This window comes from Solanum verrucosum, unplaced genomic scaffold (genome assembly GCF_900185275.1).
Source record: "Solanum verrucosum unplaced genomic scaffold, falcon-dt-bn FXZP01000106.1, whole genome shotgun sequence".
NCBI classification, from domain to species: domain Eukaryota; kingdom Viridiplantae; phylum Streptophyta; class Magnoliopsida; order Solanales; family Solanaceae; genus Solanum; species Solanum verrucosum.
Genome location: NW_026020130.1, coordinates 2542931 through 2563712, shown reverse-complemented (window position 1 = coordinate 2563712; position 20782 = coordinate 2542931). Strand labels below are relative to the sequence as shown.

At 33.7% G+C, this 20782-nt stretch overlaps 1 protein-coding gene across 1 annotated transcript; it reads left to right on the top strand.

Annotated features, from left to right (window-relative positions):
• The first annotated feature begins 18399 nt into the window (after positions 1-18399).
• On the top strand, positions 18400-20226 carry LOC125827288 (pentatricopeptide repeat-containing protein At4g21065). Its single transcript, XM_049506605.1, has one exon. The coding sequence runs from the start codon at positions 18420-18422 to the stop codon at positions 20175-20177; it is 1758 nt and encodes a 585-aa protein (XP_049362562.1). The 5' UTR covers positions 18400-18419; the 3' UTR covers positions 20178-20226.
• The last annotated feature ends 556 nt before the right edge of the window (positions 20227-20782 follow it).

The following is a 20782-nucleotide window of genomic DNA, read 5'->3' as shown; positions in this document are numbered from 1 at the left end:
TGCATGCATCAAGAGTTGTAAAAATGCTTAGGGATCCGACTTGTAAAAATAAGTATATTATGACATTCAGAGAGATGGACGTACGTGGAAATAAAGCATGCAGAACAATTTTTGCAGTTCTAGGATATGAATCAACTTGAACGAACATCTATTGTAATCAACAATCTGATCCGACCTCTAGACTTGTAATAACTTTGCAGAGAAAGTTACAATTATTTGAAAGAATATTTGTTACGGCTAGCTACTCTGTCTCATTAATTTATAGATGACAAATAATGTATATAAGATGAAACGAGATGGGTTCGACCAGAGTTGAGAGCTACATAACTTGGAAAATTGCACTAAAAATCTCATGCAGCTCTACTGCAAAACATCTAAAAGAAATCCCCCTGACTGATCATACTTAAATGTTGACAAAAATACTCTATTTCATAAATCATAGCTTGCTAATTTTAGACTCTTTAACTTTATAATTTCTGTCTATATATATATTTCGAAAGATAAGAAGATAAATGGTTTAGTCCATCAGTTATTAGATATCATACCAATGTTTAGTCATACCTTTATGCATATTATTTCAAATGATTACAACATCTACCATAAAATTCGAATCAGCAGCATCTACCTGATAGATTGATATTTTCCTACCTTTAAATCTTATAATATTTTTTGAAGACAATGTATGTCACAAAACCTTCGATTATTTCATTGCACACCTGCTGTATTCTTTATTTTGATGAATTAAGAAACTATGGTACAACGGGACCTGGTCCGCTGAGGGATCTAGCAGAGGTGTCTGCAGTAGTTGGTGGGCACTGTAGCAGATGGAAGGAAAGGACAACAGTCCTCGACCAATGGCGTTGCTCCTAGGTTTTTGTCACTCTTTTAAAGAGAACATGTTGACAAGATTAAACCTAATTTTTGCAATCACGAATATTAAAAAGCAAAAGCCACTCTCAAGGAAGAACTGCTAACATACGTAACAAGGGACCTGATCGAGTGTTGTAGCACCTTCAATTCTTGTTCATATTGTAGATCTAATCCTATGATATAAAGGATCATAGATCATCTCATCTGTTGTTATTGTTGAGTGAGTTTGTGGCTAGAGTTAGCCGAGTTGTGTTGTTGAAGTCTGTATTAGCTAGAAGTAGTTGATATAGTAGCCAATAGAGTTATTGTTTTGTGTCTTGTAATAGAGGAGTTACAAGGTGTATAGGATTCTGGGTGTAATGATTTGTAAGTATTTGATAACAGTCAACTACACACTTATAATTCGATGTGTAAACAAACATATGCAATATAAAACCCAACGAAGAGATGGAGTTGATCCCACATGGAATGGATGATAGTAATTCACCCTATGATGTATTCTATTTCACAAGAGATTTGTACGTTGATCCAATTTATGCATATAACTTCATTGGTGTGTGTGTGTGGGTGGGGGGGGGGGGGGGGGGGGATGACGATTCAATTACAAATTTGAACGCTTAATACGTTGTAACAAGTTCTCGAACGCAAAGCCTTAAACAAGGGATGTTCACAAGTAATTCGGGACTCTTAGCTAGCATTTGGCCATAGATTTTTAAATATTTTTGGCAAATATTATTTGGACGAAAAGTTAGACGAAATTTCAGCATGTGTCTGGTCATAGTATTTGAAAAACATATTTTACTTTTTTAGGAAAAATATGATTTATACTCATAAGTTTTAAAAACTAGCAAAACTAACCATAAGTTTATATTACACGTCAATTGGATATTCGTTGCAACAAATAACAAGTAGTGTATGTTACACTAGAGCAATGTGGTAGTTTGGAGTGAGTGCACCAAGCATCATTTCATACAACTGAAGTAGACAAAGCACCTAGCTTTGTTACCCTAAACCAATTGTTCTTCATTTTCACCAATAACCATATCATCACTTTCAAGTGAATATTTCATTACTATTTTAGTGTTCACGTAAAAAATTATGTAATATAGTACAAACAACTACTATAGAGTGTGTTTTTGTAAAAGATAAAATTTTGGTGTAGAATTTGAATTTTTAAAAGATCACAAATAATGAAATTTGGCCCAAATACTAATTTTTTTCTAGCATTTAAGAATTTGGGTTATTTGCCAAAAATATTTGCCAAATAATGACAAATTATATGGGCAAACACTATTTGCCAAAAAAAATTTCCAAACTTTACTTGGAAATCTATGGCCAAACGGGTCCTTAAGAGTGTGCTAGCATGGATGATAATTCTACAAATTGGGTATTAGCAATTGCTAAAATTGGTTAATTCTTAATGGGTAAGCTATATTCAAGGTAATGACTACTATTTATCAATTGACAATCACAAATCATGTAGGTTTTCATCAAACCCAAACAATAGCATTAAAATTTGACTTGAAAAAATACATGAATTATGGGAAGAAATGGAATATATTGCAGAAGAAGGTCAAGAACCATAGGTGGTGGAGATCTCAATTATGATACTAAGTGAAGAGGAGAAGTTAGCTAGGGGGATTGTGGTTACCTAGACTAAGGCAACTAACTTTGCCTTCTGCATCAATAGTTGTGCATTAGCATATATTAAAGTGATTGAAAGCAGATACACCAGTGGAATGGGAGGATAGAAGACGGGTATATTTTCAAAAGACCAGATAAAATCTTGATAAATCAAACCTTCATAGAGAGTTTCCCTTCAAGCGAGGTTCACCATCTCATTACGCAAGGGTCAAATCATGGCACATTGCATATAATATTTACTTCTGAAGAAGAACCTACCGTCAGACCATTTAGATTCCTAAACTTTTGAGCCAAACAACATCAATTTAAAGGAATAGTGAAAAAGAATTGAAACACTGATTTTGTGGAAAGCTCTATCATGAAATTTTAGTTTAAACTCAAAGAAGTAAACATAGCCCTGACTAGATAGAGTAAGGAGGTGTTCGACAATATTTTCCAACAACTAGCCACTTTGGATGATGTGATAATGGTTAAAGAGGCTTAATTGGAAATTCATCTAATAACAACTATTATAGAAAGAATATTGGTAGCAGAAAATCGGGGATGAGGTGGTTTTCAGAAGGACACAGAAATACTAAATTCTTTCACTTCTATGTCAAAGGAAGAAGGAAAAAATTCCACCCAACTCAGATAAACCATATATATAGGGAGATTTTGTAACCACCAAACAACAAATAGGAGAGGAAGTTGTTGATATTTTCTCAAAGCAATTCACTGAAAAGGTTTTTAATCATGACTTCTCCATGCTCCAGAACATCCTACAGGTGATTACAAAGGATCAAAATAAGGATATAATTAAATTGCCCATCCTGGAGGAAGTAGAAGAGGTGGTATTTGAGCTCAATTAGGATAGTGATAGTGGCACTGATGGCTTCTCAGTATAAGATTAAATACTTTCAGGATCTTGAACACGATAATCTTACATAGAGATTGTTAGGGGCACATATCTGATGCGGAAGACACCATCACAGAGAGAAGCGGAAGCGTTAGTCGTAAATTGGTTTCTACCTCCTTGCCCAAACTTTATGTTACCACAACTGTTAGCGATGGAATTATTGTAGAGAATATGTGATAGCCCTAATGGGTGGAGGGATGACCAATTTATAGAGATTATGACTTAATCTGGTACGTCCATCAAGTAACTAATGTACGGACGAGATCTATTCCTAACGTGGGCCATAATTAAGAAATAATTAATAATAATTCTTACATTCTCCCACTTGGCCCAATGACCATATAACATTACTATTTCATATTAGTGGCGCATGTAATAAATCTCTTCTATAATGTCCATCATACATACCACAATATAACAAACTACTAATGCGAGTTATGGCGGTTGTACATAAATTTTAAGTTGCATACTTCCTTCCATATACTACTATATTAGCAACTCATTATACTAGGTTCATAAGCTATAAAAACATATAACATTATGGTCCACAATAACGTCTCATAGAGACTTATCTCGTAATATCTCAAAACATTAATGTATACACCATTATGAGAAATAAGAAATTCATTAATGTATATCAGAAACACATAATTTGAGCTCATAGTGTAAAAACATCATAAATATATCAATCATACGTACAACCAAGACCCATTCTTTGAACATGTTCTTTAAATGTCTTTGGTTGTAAGCCTTTTGTTAACGGATCTACAATCATGAGATCAGTTCTAATATTCTCAAGTAACACTCTTTGTTTCTGAACTTCTTCCTTAACAGTAAAGTATTTTAATTCCATATGTTTGGCACATGTGGAGTACTTATCGTTCTTGGAGAAGATTATTGTTGCAGCATTATTACAATAAATTTTTAGCGGCTTCGTAATGATGTCGACAACCCCAAGTCCTGAAATGAAGTTCCGCAGCCATAATGCATGAATTGTGGCTTCATAACATGCCACAAACTTTCTTTGTAGTTTTTTCATTAATCCATTCCAGGATTACTTTGATATACTCATAGCATTCCGATTGCAAAACTAATATCTGGTCTTGTGCAAGTTTGAACATACATCAAACTTCCAACAATAGAAGATGAAGGAATTGAATGCATTTCTTTTCATTCTACATCATTCTTTGGGCATTGCATGAGATTAAATTTGTCTCATTATTTTGAATAGGAACTATTCTTAATTATTCATGTTAAATCTCTCTAGAACTTTTTCGATATAACCTTTTTGAGACAGTCCCAATAATCCTTGTGATTTATCACGAAATATTTCTATCCCTATCACATAGGATGCCTCGCCCATATCTTTTATTTCAAAGTTCATAGAGAGAAAGTCTTTCGTCTCACGCAATATGCCTAAATCATTAGCAACAAGTAAAATGTCATCAACATACTAAAAATATAAACTTACTCCCACTAATCTTTTGGTATATACACCGATCAACGGTAATCTCCTTAAATTCAAAAGATGATATGGTATCATTAAACTTTATATACCATTATCATGAGGCTTGTTTGAGTCCATCTATTGACTTCTTTAGCTTACACACCATTTGATCTTTTCTTTAATTTTGAAACCCTCTGGTTGGTCCATATAAACATCCTCCTCAAGGTCTCCATTAAGAAAGACAGTTTTCACATCCATTTGATGTAACTCTAAATCATAATGAGCTACCAAGGCCAAAACAATTCTTAATGAGTCTTTCTTTGAGACCGGTGAAAAGGTCTCTTTATAATCAATGCCTCCTTTTTAGTGTATCCCTTGGCAACAAGTCTGACTTTATATCATTCAATATTACCATTAGAATCGCATTTGGTCTTGAAGACTGATCTACACCTGATTCTTTTAGAATTTTCTGGTAATTGAACAAGATCCCATAATTTATTGTATTCCATGGATTTTAACTCTTCATTATAGCATCAATCCATTTATTAGATTCAGTGCTTTCTATGGCCTGCGAAAATGAAACCGAATCTTTATTAATTCCAATGTCAAAATCTGACTCTTGTAAATAATTCACAAAATCATCTGAAATGGTTGATTTTCTTAATGGCACTGTTTGTGGTTCATTTGCGTCAGATACAAAGTGTTTCACCCAAATGTTGTTCAACATTGTTAAAGTGTTCTTCAACAAGAGGAACAACATTTGTGATTGGTGCGGAAGTAGGTACATTCATGGGCAATGAAATATTTACCCTTACCTCATTAATTTCCACACTTTGTCGTTCAATACTCCCACTAACTTCACCATTCTCAAGAAATTTCGCAAATGGATTTGGACATTGTTCGGATTCGTTATACTTTCCATAATATTCACCACCTCTATCTGACCTAATGATTTTCACCTTTCTATCTAATTGTCTTTCAACCTCATTAACGTACACTTTTAGGGCGTCCGCTGCTTGAGATTTTTCTTTCAACAAATAGATAAATCCATAACATGAAAAATCATCGATAAAGGTGATAAAATATTTTTCTCCACCTAAAGATGGAACATCAAAGGGTCCGCAAATATCAGTGTGTATAATTTCAAGAAGTTGAGTGCTCCTTGTGGCACATTTCTTAGTATGTTTGATTTGCTTTCCTTTAATGAAATCCAAACATATATCAAGATCAACAAAATTCAATTTCGAAAGAATTTCATTCTTTACTAATCCTTTTAATCGTTCTTTGGATACATGACCCAACCGTTTATGTCACAAATAAGCAGAACTTTTATTTAGTGAACTACGTTTAATTCCAACATTTTGATGAATAGTAAGCAGGGATTCAAAAAAATTATTATCGAGTTTAAATCTATATAAACCATCAATAAGAACACCAGAACCACAAAAATAGTATTCTTATATAAATTGAATCATCCATGTCCAAACTTAAAATCAAATCCAGAAACATCAAGTCTTGAAAGGGAAATCAAATTCCTAGAAACTGAAGGAACATAAAGAGTCTGCAATAGATCAAGGTGATGTCCAGTCTCCAAGATCAATCGATAAGTCCATATGCCTTCAATTTGAGCCTTCATGCAATTTCCCATGAACACGAAATCCTTATTTGGATTTGTAGTTTGGATCGTAGTGAATCCCTGCAACATAGTGGATACATGAGTAGTTGCACCAAAATCAAGCCACCAAGTATTATTAGGAATTTCTACTAAATTTGATTTGAAACATACAAAAGCACTAAATGTACCTTTCTTTTCAAGTCAGGCTTTACGTTTCAGGCAATATTTCTGATAGTGTCCTTCCTTTTTACAGAAATGACACACATCATCCTTGAGTTCCTTATGAGTATCCTGTGGAACTTTAGCAGGTGCTTTCTTTTTCTTAAACTTGTTGGCCTTCACTTTAAGTCCTTTATCAACTCCTTGACCTATGAGGTTAATGGAATGACCTCATTGTTTCTTAAGTATTGACTCCTCTTGAGTAAACATACTGGACAATTCACTAACATCCCACTTATCCTTAATAGTGTTATAGTTAATTTGGAATGGTCCATACTCAAGAGGCAGTGAGTTCAGAATGAACTAAACCAAGAAAGTGTCATCCAATTTCATCCTCAAGGTCCTAAGTCTTGCTGCAATGTTAGTCATCTCGATGATATGATTTTGCATACTACGCGACCCATCAAACTTCATGGTCATGAGTTCAGCCATTAGTGAACCAGCGAGAGACTTATCAGCAGAACGAAAACGTTCTTCCACAAACTTTAGGTATTCCCTAGCACTTTCTATTTGTGGAATAGTACTCTTAATGTTGTTAGCAACAGTCATTCGCATGAACATAAGGCTTAATCTGTTAGAGCGTTCCCATGATTTATGAAAGACTTCTCATCCTCACTACTCTTATTAGTAATGGCAGTAGGTTTGTCATTCAGCAGAGCCAAGCTAAGATCCATTACACCTAAGTGGAACACAGTAACAGACGAAGCATGCAAATGAAGAGGAATAACTGCAAAATAGATATACATGCTCACAAATCAGAAAATAATGTGAATTCAGTAAAGCGATAAAAATATATCGTAATTCTCCTTTGGGTAGATACTACGACATCATAATTTAAATGCCAATTTTATCTTTAATAGGTAATTGAATATTTTTTAATCAAACATATACGATATCTTTGGATATACAATATATGTTTGACTAAAAAGATTAATTTACCTCATAATTTTCACTATTCGTAGAATGATTGATTCACCTTTGGGTAAATTCTTAAGTTCTAGCAATAGTGAAAGTCAATTTATCTATTTATTTTCAATATAGGCATTTCATTAACTTTCATAGATAAATGACAATTTTATGAATGCACATATTTTTTAATCATACTAGTTTGGCCACTTTGGTGACTAACAAACAATATAAATACAAATGCACACATAATATCATAAAATTTTGTGCATGTGAATAATTTTATACATTTTAGTTTGGTCACTTTGGTGACTAACAAACTATAGAAACATAATAAATGCATCAAGTGATCATAAACATGATATGTGTAGACGTTAATTTCTCTAGTTTGGCCACTTTGGTGACTAACAAATTATATAAATACAAAGCACACATAATATCATAAAATTTTGTGCATGTGAATAATTTTATACATTTTAGTTTGGCCACTTTGGTGACTAACAAATTATAGAAACATAATACATGTATCAAGTGATCATAAACATGATATGTGTAGACGTCAATTTATCTAGTTTGGCCACTTTGGTGACTAACAAACTATTTTGCACAAAAAATACACACATATAATTTATTGCTTAGTATAACGACCACTTTAATTTATTGAATGATTTGAAACAAAACATATTAATTATGTCACAGAAAAATTATTATATGGTATACAAATTCATACATTCTTACACAATATCTCATCAGAGATCATAATATTTTGCAGACTTATAAAGTTGGAAATCATAAATGTATGCGGATATGCAAAATACGTGCACAAATTGTTCAAAAACAAGAAGAAATAATTTGTGGGAAATTCGTCAGAAGAATGGTGCACTTATGCACATGACTTTATATATGTTTTGACCAAATTTTCAATAATAAATTAGTTATTATTTATAAGATCACACACGTCTTAAACAAAACCTTTTCATACGCACAAAGGTTTGAGGCACTGATTCGTTGACATTATTGTATCAGAATTCCATTGCGTTACATGATAAATATTTCCATATATATGTAAGATTATTCGTTCAAACAATCCAGGCTCTGATGCCACATGTAAGATTAAATACTTTCAGGATCTTAAACACGATAATCTTACATAGAGATTGTTAGGGGCACATACCTGATGCAGAATACATCATCACAGAGAGAAGCGGAAGCGTTAGTCGTAAATTGATTTCTACCTCCTTGCCCTAACTTTATGTTACCACAAACATCAGCGATGGAATTATTGTAGAGAATATGTGATAACCCTAATGGGTGGAGGGAGGACCAATTTATAGAGGTTATGACTTAATCTGGTACGTCCATCAACTAACCAATGTACGGACGAGATCTATTCCTTATTAATTATTATTTATGGTATTACTTGGGTTACAACTAAACTTGGGCCATAAGTAAGAAATAATTAATAATAATTCTTACACTCAAAATTGTTTTTTCACAGTTACGGGGACATTGTGGGAGAGGATACTACTAAATTAGTGAGGTCTTTCTTTTGTGGGCAAGAGTTGTCCAAATTCATTACACATACTAATTTCGTACTTGATTTCAAGAAAGAATAATGTACAGGAATTCATAGACTTGAGGCCTATCATTTTGAGTACATTAACTGATTATAATATTTCTAGAATGCTTCATGAGAGATTAGTTGGGGTCGTGTCATTGATAATATATCAAAATTAATCTGGCTTTGTCAAATGAAGAAGCATAACAAAAAATATCTTGTTGGAAAAAGAAATCATCAAAGACATTAACCTTAGGAACAATAGTATCAATATAATGTGAAACTAGATGTAACACGTCACGACTTTATTCTTAAAATCTAAATCATTCGTTGTAAGTATATAAGCTTGAATTAGGTGATGTCCTACTTGTGCTTACGTGTAAAGGTTCATTCCTATGTGTGGGAAGTATATTGAAAGTGGTTTAGGATCATAAGATCCCTCTACTACCAAGTCTAGTTCAAAAATCTTCCTACCAACTAAATTTTTCGCATTAGTTCATAAAAGGGTTAACTTCAAAAAACTATATCTCTCATCAAATAATGAATTAAAGTCTATAATTAAAGTTATATGAGTCATGTTTCAATAACACCAAGTTTTCACCATTTGTAGTGTGGGTAAAAAGTCCTGATCATTTTTATTAGAGACTGCCACAACATAATTTTTAGATTTTGATAACTAAGAACCTCATTTATGAGTTATAGAAGTATGACCCATACTGTGAAATCTTAAAATAAACTTCAGAAATTTAATTTTTTGGTCTGATTCTTATGGACCGAGTTACGGGTTGTAAAATCATCTATGGACTATAATTTGGACTCATACAATGATGTTCTGAAACCTGTTTTCGGGTATGATTTTCATGGATATGATTACGATTCGTAAACCCAATTACAGGCCGTAATTTTAGCCTACAGAATGAAATTCAGAAACTCAAAGTCTTAGTTTGACTTCCATGGATGGGATCTACAACCTGTAGATCAAACCATGGACCATAGATGGCCTCAGGAAAGGTTTCTGACAGCTTTTTAATTGGGGTTTCTTTAAATTTTTTTCCCACTTTTCCTAAGTCTAAGCCACAAAATTACCCATATCCTAAAAGGGGTTTCATGCTCAAGACTCGGTTCCACACTCATAACTCCCTCAAACTCAGAAACTACATAAGCAAGGCATACATTAGGGCTTCAAGTCTTTCAAGCAAGTTCTTCTTTCAAATCTCAATCTCTCAAGCATGTAAGGCTTCAATGAGAGAAATCCTTCACTCTCATAACTAAAGTATTTTGATTCTCAAAAAATTCACAGCATTACCAGCAACAAAGATAGGGTTTCTATGAAATTATGATCTTTCTTCAATAGTTTACGTTTTCATTTTTTCACTTTGGTTTTAAAATATTATTATACTACTTTAGCATGACTTTTATGGTCATTCAAACCTTTGTGACTTTTAAGCCAGAAAACTAGTATGATAAGAATTTCAGCCTAAATTTAAGTTATTTTAGGTATGACTTTCGAGCTTAGTCTCACATATAATTCAAATAGATACATGATTTTCATACCTATAAGCATTATATGAATATATGTTATTTTGGGAAGACTATTTAGTAGCGAGAGGACACGTGTTTATGAAACCCAAGTCTCATAACTACGTGTCATCGTAGGTTTATGTTTCACCACTTTGATGATTGACCATAGTCACGGCTTCAGCCTACACCCTGGACGTGGCCGACACTTGAGAACCATTGCTTGTCTCCAAGAGAACCCTTGGCATGGCTGACTACTTAGCAGAATACTTAATCAAGCAATGATAGGCTCAAAATAGAATTAAATCAATTAAACTCAAATATTGATTTCATAAAGTCTGGAAAATACTCAATAATAATATAGTTTGTTAAAAAAACTTACAAGAAAATAAATGCTAAGAAACACCTTGTACTATTAACGAAGGATGTCGGGACAAGATGCACGACATCTCAAAAACTACTAACTAGAAAGTAAATGTGAAGTCCTCCGGAATGCAATGAGGCTAACCAAAAACTAGATGGAGTATAGAGTGATCTTAGCGAAGCTTGATAATCCTGAACACATGTATCTGCATCATTTTTATGATGCAGGTCGAATGACATTAGTATTTTGAATGTACGTGTATGTAATATAGCCGAAGCGAAAATAACTGAATGAAGGGACTACAATAGATAAGATATACTCAAGCTGAATGTAAAGAAACAAAGCAGGTAAACCATTTAAAATTTTACAAAATACTTATTCATCTCTGAACTCAACTTAATATATGATATATTAAAATATACTTTAAATCTATTGGGAGATTCTGTAACCAACAACCATCACTATAAGCTACGTGATGATACAACGTCTCGCACATGCTTCCATAACGTTCCTATACCGTGTCGAGGTATAGAACCTCTCAAAAGTGGATCCACTAAGCAATAAGTATTCATCTAAAAAGTATGATCTTATACCCATGTTTGCAAGACATTGTTTATGAGGATTTTGAGTTGTCTAAACTCATCCTCATAGCGGTACTCAATACTACTCCCAATAATATATATACTCATGCTCAAATATAAAAAAAACATACTCTTTATCTGGTTTGAAATAAATACTCAAACTATCATCTTAAAAGAGGTAACTGCTCTAAAATATCCGTGAAGTCATTGCTCATTTAGAAAACAAGGTTTCTCTTTGCTCAATGTAAAAATACTTTCTCTGGGTTGAGATAATTACTCAAAAAGACCTCTTTAAGAGGTAACTGTTATGTACTCAATCTTTTTTTAAACTCTTTTACTTTTTCTCAAAAGAGTACTCTCTTTATTCATGTAAAAATGAAACATTTGGGAAATACTTAGTTCCCTTATACTCTTCCTCAAATCTTGGTTAAAACTCTTTCTCAAATTCCTCTTTACTTTCTCAAAAATTCAGTTTAAAACAAAAATGTTTGCTTTATAAGATTCTCAAAATTTATAACTCAAAATAGAGTTCATGCTGAAATATAGGCATGAATAACTCAACTCAAGGATCTCAATAATAATATAGAAAAACTCAATACTTAGACCTTAAGAACTCAGAACTCAACGACTCATCTTAAGAATACTCAATTAATAGGGTTCATGCTAAAATATAGATATGAACCAATCAACTCAAGAATCTCAATGCATAACATAGAGAAATTCAATAATTAGGAACATAATTAAAAAACAATTAGTAACTCAAGAACTTAGAACTCAACATGTTGCAAGAATACTCAAATTTAAGGATAGAATCCTAAATTACTCTTTTACTGATTTGAAAGTAGATGTATGGAGTGAGGACGAACTAGTCCAATATTATGATAGTATTATGTACCTGGAAGAACAAAGTTCTTGGTAAAATCGATGAAATTCGAAGAACGCTTAAAACCCTAGCTTATTCTCCTCTTGAAACCTTTCTCTAAAGACTTGAAGTGTTAATGAATTTAAAAGAACTGATTAACACCTTCTAAGCCCTTAACTAGGTGTAAAACATCGTGGTTTAGACTTAAAATAGGGAAAACGACGTAGCTTAGGTAACAAACACATAGGGGAAAGAACAAAACGACCCTAACTTAAAAACTGATGAAGTGCCCTAAAGGGAAGGATTCACGAATCGTTTTGGGTTCCACGGTCCGTGAAACACTTCACAGGCCGTATAATCATCCGTAAAACTTCAACTATCTGACAGGGCCTTACTAAAACAAGCATAACTTTTTACTCTAAACTTGAAATAGAGCAAACTTGGTGGAGTTGGAAATAGGACTCGTAGACCTTTAATTTGATAGGTCATGGGCCACCTAATTCGTTATGTGCCGAGAGATATGGTCATTTGAAGTTGACCCAAGTAAAATCTCATATTGAAACTCAATCGGTAAGAAGACTTTCAACTCAACGTTGTGCTAGGGAATTCTAGTGACCTTAATTTATATCCAAAACCATTTCTATACTAAAGAATTGAACTTATACCTAAGAACAATTAAGAATCACTTGGTAAGACCTTATACACAAATGAAGAATGGGTGCATAAGAATAAATGTTGTCAAACCCTAATAAGAATGACACGATTATTTTGAATTGAGGAAGTATTGAATTTGAGGGATAAAAATTGAATAAATATTGGTAAGTGCTATTTGAAAGATTGCGCAAATATATTTGGACATCTACCAATTTAAGAAGCAACAAATGGCGTGAAGATTGATGATAAAGTGGAAGAATTTTAGAGCTTAAGTAAAACTCTCATGACGCAGATCAAATGCTAAATAGATTCTATGAAAGGTGGAACTAATGAAAAAATATTGCTGGTTAGAAAAATAAGATTATACCCGAAGGGACTTAGAAGAGCTTGAGAGGGTATAAGTTTAAACACCCAAGTTTTTTAATTTGGGACACCCAGAGCTTGCACGAGCTTGAAATAATTATGCTCTAGAGTCATTAAAGTGTGTTAAGCACGGAGAAATTATTATTATATGAAATGAAAAATGTATAAACATGACATAAAACTTTTTAAAGATGCCATAAGTAATCAAATAATAAATAAATAAAGGCAAATAATCATCTCTTCTAAAAACAAAAAATAAATAAAGATGATGTTAGTAATAATCAATTAAAATTATGTTTTATATAAGTCACGTAGCAAGTAATCTAGCAAATATTTATGAAGCACGTAACACAAGTATATTAAATAATGTGTCCCATATATAGGTGACATCTTTATGTCAGAGGTAGGCCTAACATGTATTTGAAAAATAAATGTGTCAAAATATGTCATTCCAGTTCTCTTTAATTAATTAAATGAATCTATTACCCAAATTAAGTACAAAAATAAACTTAAGCTTTATTACATGTAAAATAAAATAAAATAATAAAGTTCTCCATCGCATCTACATATTTTCGTCTCATGGCATGCTCGTGGCTCAATCTTCATAGGCCAAAGCTTTTGATTTGTAGCTATATGCATTATAAAAGGGTTAGTAATATCCTCCATCCTAAAGTTTAATTAATTTAGAACAAACGGTCCATATTTTGGCACAACTATTTTCAATAATGCACACATAAATAATAAGAATCACTCGGGATTGTGAACTCACTTGGACATTTGGATAAAACTGACTAATGAACTTAATATACCAATGATATTAAGTCTCTTAAGTTTACATGATGCATGTACCATAAAAGGTGTTGGTTTAGCTCTATCCTAGATAGATTAAGAGTGGGTGTACTAGACACAAGCTTCCTCAGTGGACAACTCGAGTGAGTAGGCAACACAGTCACACGAAAAAAAATTCGTACACCCCTCACATATGTCAACTCTCCTAAAATAATTAAGCTCAAGAATGTTTGAAAACATTCAACTAGCCAAAGAAGGAAACTCAAGTCTTAAACATTAACAATGGAAATGGAAAAGACTCCTCAAAACAGCACTGTCTATGAAGCCTCTAATAACTATGTTGTTAGTCGGGATAAGATTCACGACATCCTAACAAAATAAAACTGAAAATATCAATGTGAAACCCTCTGGAAAGCAAGGAGGCTCACCAAAGCTAGCTGGAATATGACTGGATCAACAGAGTACCGGTTGATGATCTTGAATACTTGTATCTCCATCATGAAACAATGCAGTCCAAATGGTGTCAGATCAATACATTGAATGTATCAACATGCAAGGGGAACTCTGAAATATAAACATAAACTTGAACTGGGAGAAAGGAAGACATACTCACCTCGTTTCAACTCAACATGAAAGCAATGATAAAAGATGCAATGTATATATCAAACTTTTAAAAAAGTAAGTAATAACTCAGATGTATATAAAAATACAATAATAAACTCTTTACTTTTATTTGGGAGATTCTCTAACCCACAACCATCACTATGAGCTACGTGATGATGCAACGTCTCGCCCACGCTGCCAGAACTTTCATATACCTTGCCGGGGTATAGGACATCCTCAACTAAGTGGGTCCACTAAGTTATGCTTAAAAGCAATAAAAAATCATCTAAAAAATATGACCCTTTATCCATGTTGGCATACATGGTTTATGAGGATTTTAAGTTGTCTAATTAAACTCATCCCATATCGGTGCTCAATACTACTCCCAATAATATATAATTCATTCTCATATGTTTAAAAACATAACCCATCCTCAACTTGAGATTATTACTCAAAAAGGTTTTCTTAAAGAAGATAAAGCTCAAAAACTTCTAATGAACTCATTTAGAAATCAAGATGAGAAGCTCAAAAAATGTAAATTGAAGAAAAGAGGATCAAAATTGGGTATCAACATCAACAATGTCAGCTAGCAGTTAATCAACGGGATAAAGGTCTGAAAAATACCTCAACTTTGGTCGAATTTGCTGTTGCGATACTAAACTTTCATGAGAACCTACTATCTCCCTAGCCTATTTAATACCATATTTTAAACATATATATTTGTCCACGTGGACATAAAAAATAATGCAAAATTATAAATAGTAATGTGTCCACGTGGGCGCATCTATACCTTTAAAATACACTATTAAATAATTCAGGGGATAAAAAATACGATATTAAATAGTCTAGAAAGGTAATAGGCCCTTATGAAAGTTTAGTATCGCAACAGTAAATCCGACCAAAATTGAATATTTTTCAGATATTTATCCCTTAATCAACTCATCATGGTAAAGTACCCTTCGATGAGGAGGATTCCAAACCACTTGTAAGGGATGGTTGATATGCTACAACATTATAGACCGTCACTTCATTATTATCATATTGTGAAGTGAAACCTATCAAAGATTAGTTGGGTGAAGTGCAATATATATATATGGGGCTAGCAAAGGCAATCCAGGGAACAACTCTTTTACGCAAAGCAAATTAAGGACATTTAAATTGCAACTATCTTGGAAGCTTAGTCGATGGCCATTTGGAATGCCATCCAGTTTTGCACTCTCCATAACTTCAACAACATCATTCTGGAGACTGTTTCACTAGCTCTCAAAAAGATGATTGTTGGAGAATGCAAAATACCTTGGGAGCTAATAGAGAGGATGGAGGAAATCAAAGATTTAATGAGCAGATCAACATTCAAGTCAAACATATTTTCAGGGAAGTTAATCAACTAGCCGATTACTTCACTAACATAACCATCAATCAAGCAGAGAAAAAAATTCCAAACTAAAAGGATCACCATTAAAAAAAAAAGGGTTTTGAAACTGAATTGGCAAGACTCAACTCGTACACAACTGAGTGCTCAAACGGAGGAACCTGGGAGCAAGTTAGTTTTCTCATCCACTACATCAAGTAGATTCAACAAAAAAGTTATCACACTCTAGATAATGAAAGAAAAATGGGAGAACTGGATTAACTTACTGTGAGCTACAAAACTTAAATACCCAGTTCTAACCCCTTTTCGAGTTTATCCCAAACTCTTAAACCTCCACTGAAATACACACCTGAAAATTTGGGATGCCCATCACCCGGGATTTTTGAACAAATATCAGGAATAAAAAATGAAATAGCTACTTCTACAAGTTGAGGATGAAGATCGAGAATCACCGGTGAAGAATATTGATCACCCAGAGGACGAGCTGGTGAAGGTCTTTGTTATGAAGGGTGCGAAGCGACATTTTGGTGGTGGGAGCGGAGGAGACAAAGCTGAAGTTGCTTTCATTAGGAAATCCTATTTTTAGGTGTGCAGTCTATCTGAACTTGGTCACTTTTGGACCGAGTTCATGTGTAAATATTTTTTGCTTCCTTTTTCCTTTCCAGTTTATTTTTTGGGAAAATTACGTGGTTAAATAAACTTATACTACTTAATCACTCATCATAGTTATAGTTTGCTATAATTATTACTCATGACTAACATTAACCCTTAATTACGTGGGCTGCCTTTGAGTTTGTATAATTAGCCACGTTTGTATATGTATAATTCGTCATATTTGTATAATTCACAACTAACAATTCTTTGTTTGATTTGTATTTGTATATGATTGTTTGTATTTGTATATGACAATGATTTTCTTTGATTTTTCAGTTTTGTCATCATATACATTCAATTTTTTTGTGTATAATTTTTTAAAGTTTGTATAAACGTGTAGTTTTTGGATTTTGTATAATATAATTTGTATAATATATTTTGTATAATTGTTTAAAGTTCATATGTTTATATTTGTATCAATTCGTTATTTTGAGTTTTATTATATTTGTATAATTTCAGACTTTATATTACTCAATTATACAAAAACATGTGAATTATACAAATGTACCTGTGAATTATACAAACGAGATGCGAATTATACAAATTATTGTCCTCTCTCGCTCGCCTCTCTCCTCCCTCTCCCAATCTCGCTCGCCTCTTTCCTCTTTCTCCCAGTCTCGCTCGCCTCTCTCCTCCCTCTCCGAATCTCTCGCCAGAATATACAAATACATATGTATAATATACAATTATCTAACCGATATACATATACAATTCACCTTTCTCCCACTCTCAGCCCTCTCTCGCTTGCCTCTCTCCTCCCTATAACATGTAGCTACGAATTATAATTAGCAAACTATAACTATTGAGCGTAATTAGGCTATTTTTGAATGGCTATATGCGAAAATTCCTCTTATTTTTTGGGCTCTTTTAGAGCCTTTTGGACTGATATTGAATAAACGGACCTTAGTTCATAATTTGCACAAAAAAGTGTTCCGAGCAGAAATTTGTATTGATAACGTGTTATAAATAATAAAGCAAGAAGAAGAATATTGTAAAGAAAGGTAGGGATAAGGGATGACAAATCTATTAATGAGAACACATGTATTAATAAGAAAAAAATTAACCTGGTGCCAAAGTGACTACCATAACTTTTTTGAAAAAATAAAATAAATTAGAGATCAAAATATTATATAAAATATATTTATAAGAAATTCTCCCTTCATCTTCAGATTTCGAGATTTGAATAAGTTTTTCTTTGATCGTATATTTTTTTATAGTATATTTAAAAAAAATTGATTATTTATATGACTTGTACTTTTTATTTAGTATTGTCAAAAATTAATGGTTTGACTCTCAAAATTTAAACGTGGCAAGTAGAAACATAGGCTAACTAACATTTTCACTTACACAACTAGGATATGGAACTTGGGCTAACACAGTAAGTAAAGGCTCGACACATAATGTGCAAGTTTTGACAGAGTAGAAGGTTAATTAGAAGTGTTAGTATCATTAGTTGTGGACAAATAATTTGGCAACTACCATAGTGTGACAATAACAATAATAACATGAGTGGAGAGAGCACAAAACCGTACATAGTGAAGAAATGCATTGCCCTTTTGCTTTCATGTGCTTCCTCAACTTACAAATTCAAGCAAGTTCATGCATTTTCCATCAGGCGCCGCATCCCTTTATCAAGCCCAGAAATGGGCAAATACTTGATTTTCACTCTAGTTTCTCTTTCAGGTCCAATGTGTTATGCTCAAAAAATCTTTAATCAAATTCAATTTCCTAATATATTCACTTGGAATACAATGATTAGAGGTTATGCTGAGAGTGAAAATCCATATCCAGCAATTGAAATACATAACCAAATGTGTGTTAATTCTGTTGCCCCTGACACACATACATACCCTTTTCTTCTAAAAGCTATTGCCAAGGTGATTGATGTTAGGGAAGGAGAAAAGGTGCATTGCATTGCAATTAGAAATGGGTTTGAATCGTTGGTGTTTGTTCAGAATTCTTTGGTTCATTTTTATGGAGCAATTAGTCAAGCTGAAAAAGCACATAAGGTGTTTGAGGAAATGTCTGATAAGAATCTTGTGGCATGGAATTCAGTGATTAATGGGTATGCTTTGAATAGTCGACCTAATGAGACGTTGACCCTTTTTAGGAAAATGGTTTTGGAAGGTGCTAGGCCTGATGGGTTTACTTTGGTCAGTTTGTTGACTGCTTCAGCTGAGCTTGGTGCGTTAGCGTTGGGTAGAAGGGCACATGTGTATATGTTGAAGGTGGGATTGGATAAGAATTTACATGCTGCAAATGCACTTTTGGATCTTTATGCTAAATGTGGGAATGTGAAAGAGGCCGAGCAAGTTTTTCATGAGTTGGAGGAGGATAGTGTAGTGTCTTGGACATCTTTAATCGTAGGTTTGGCTGTCAATGGTTTTGGTGAGAAAGCACTTGAGCTTTTCGAGGAAATGGAAAGAAAAGGATTTGTGCCTACTGAGATCACATTCGTCGGGGTCTTGTATGCCTGTAGCCATTGTGGTTTGGTGGACAAAGGGTTTGCTTACTTCGAAAGGATGCAAAAAATGTTTGGAATTAAGCCGAAAATTGAGCATTATGGCTGCATGGTTGATTTGTTAGGAAGGGCTGGTTTAGTCAAAAAGGCATACAAGTATATTAAAGACATGCCATTGCAACCCAATGCTGTGATTTGGCGAACATTACTTGGCGCCTGCTCAATACATGGTCATTTAGCTCTGGCAGAGATGACTAGAAATCACCTTAAGCTGTTAGAACCTAATCATTCTGGGGATTATGTGCTCCTTTCAAACCTTTATGCAGCCGAGAGGCGTTGGTCAGATGTGCATCAACTAAGGACCACTATGCTTAAAGAAGGGGTGAAAAAAGTCCCAGGGCATAGCCTTGTTGAGTTAGGAAATCGGGTGCATGAATTTGTTATGGGAGATAGGTCCCATCCTAAAAATGAGGCTATATATGCTATGCTTGGAGAAATGACTAGGTTGCTGAGATTGGAAGGTTATGTCCCTCATACATCAAATGTGCTTGCTGATATAGAGGAAGAGGAGAAGGAGACTGCTTTGGCTTACCATAGTGAAAAAATTGCAATTGCATTCATGTTGATTAGTACACCGCCTGGGACCCCTATTAGAATTGTGAAGAACTTAAGGGTCTGTGCTGATTGCCACCTTGCCATTAAACTAATATCTAAGATTTTTGATCGCGAGATAGTGGTTAGAGATCGTAGCCGGTTTCACCATTTTACCAATGGATTTTGCTCTTGTAAAGATTATTGGTAGGACATAATTTGTGGAATTCGAACTGGACTTTGCATAAGTTGCTTAAATTAAAGCATAGCCTTCTGAAAAAAACAAGATGGTGGAGAACAAGATCTGACAACATCTACGTTCTGTGCTCGAGGAAAGGTTACGGAGAGCAAGATATGAATTTCTAGGTCATTGCTTGGTGGACAGATATGTAAACTCTATACGTTCTGAAGAAAAATTCCTCAACTCCCTTCTACAGTGTTTTGGGTATCATATCAAGAGATCGTCCTGGGCTCTATATAAGTCACAAAAAAGGGAAGGTGTTTTCTGATCCTAAGCAAATGGGATTCATTCACTTTACACTAAGCCTTTAATAACATCAGGTGATTGCGCATTCTTTTCAGCTAGTATGGATATATACTCAGTATTCTTGCATAATCTGCTAGATTTTAGATGTTAATACCCAATTGACAGCTATGTTCCATGTTACAGCAGGTATAAATCAAGTATCTAAGAGTTCTTCCGAATTCCTTTCATAACCTGTTGATATACATTCCATTTCAAGTTGACAATGACCTACATGGGTTCTCAAACTTTTATGCTCAAAATAAATAAATATCTTTTTAGGTGTCTTCTAG

What these genes read in the sequence shown, in the direction of transcription:
- LOC125827288 (XM_049506605.1), top strand. Translation starts at nt 18,420, where the DNA reads ATGAGTGGAGAGAGCACAAAACCGTACATAGTGAAGAAATGCATTGCC.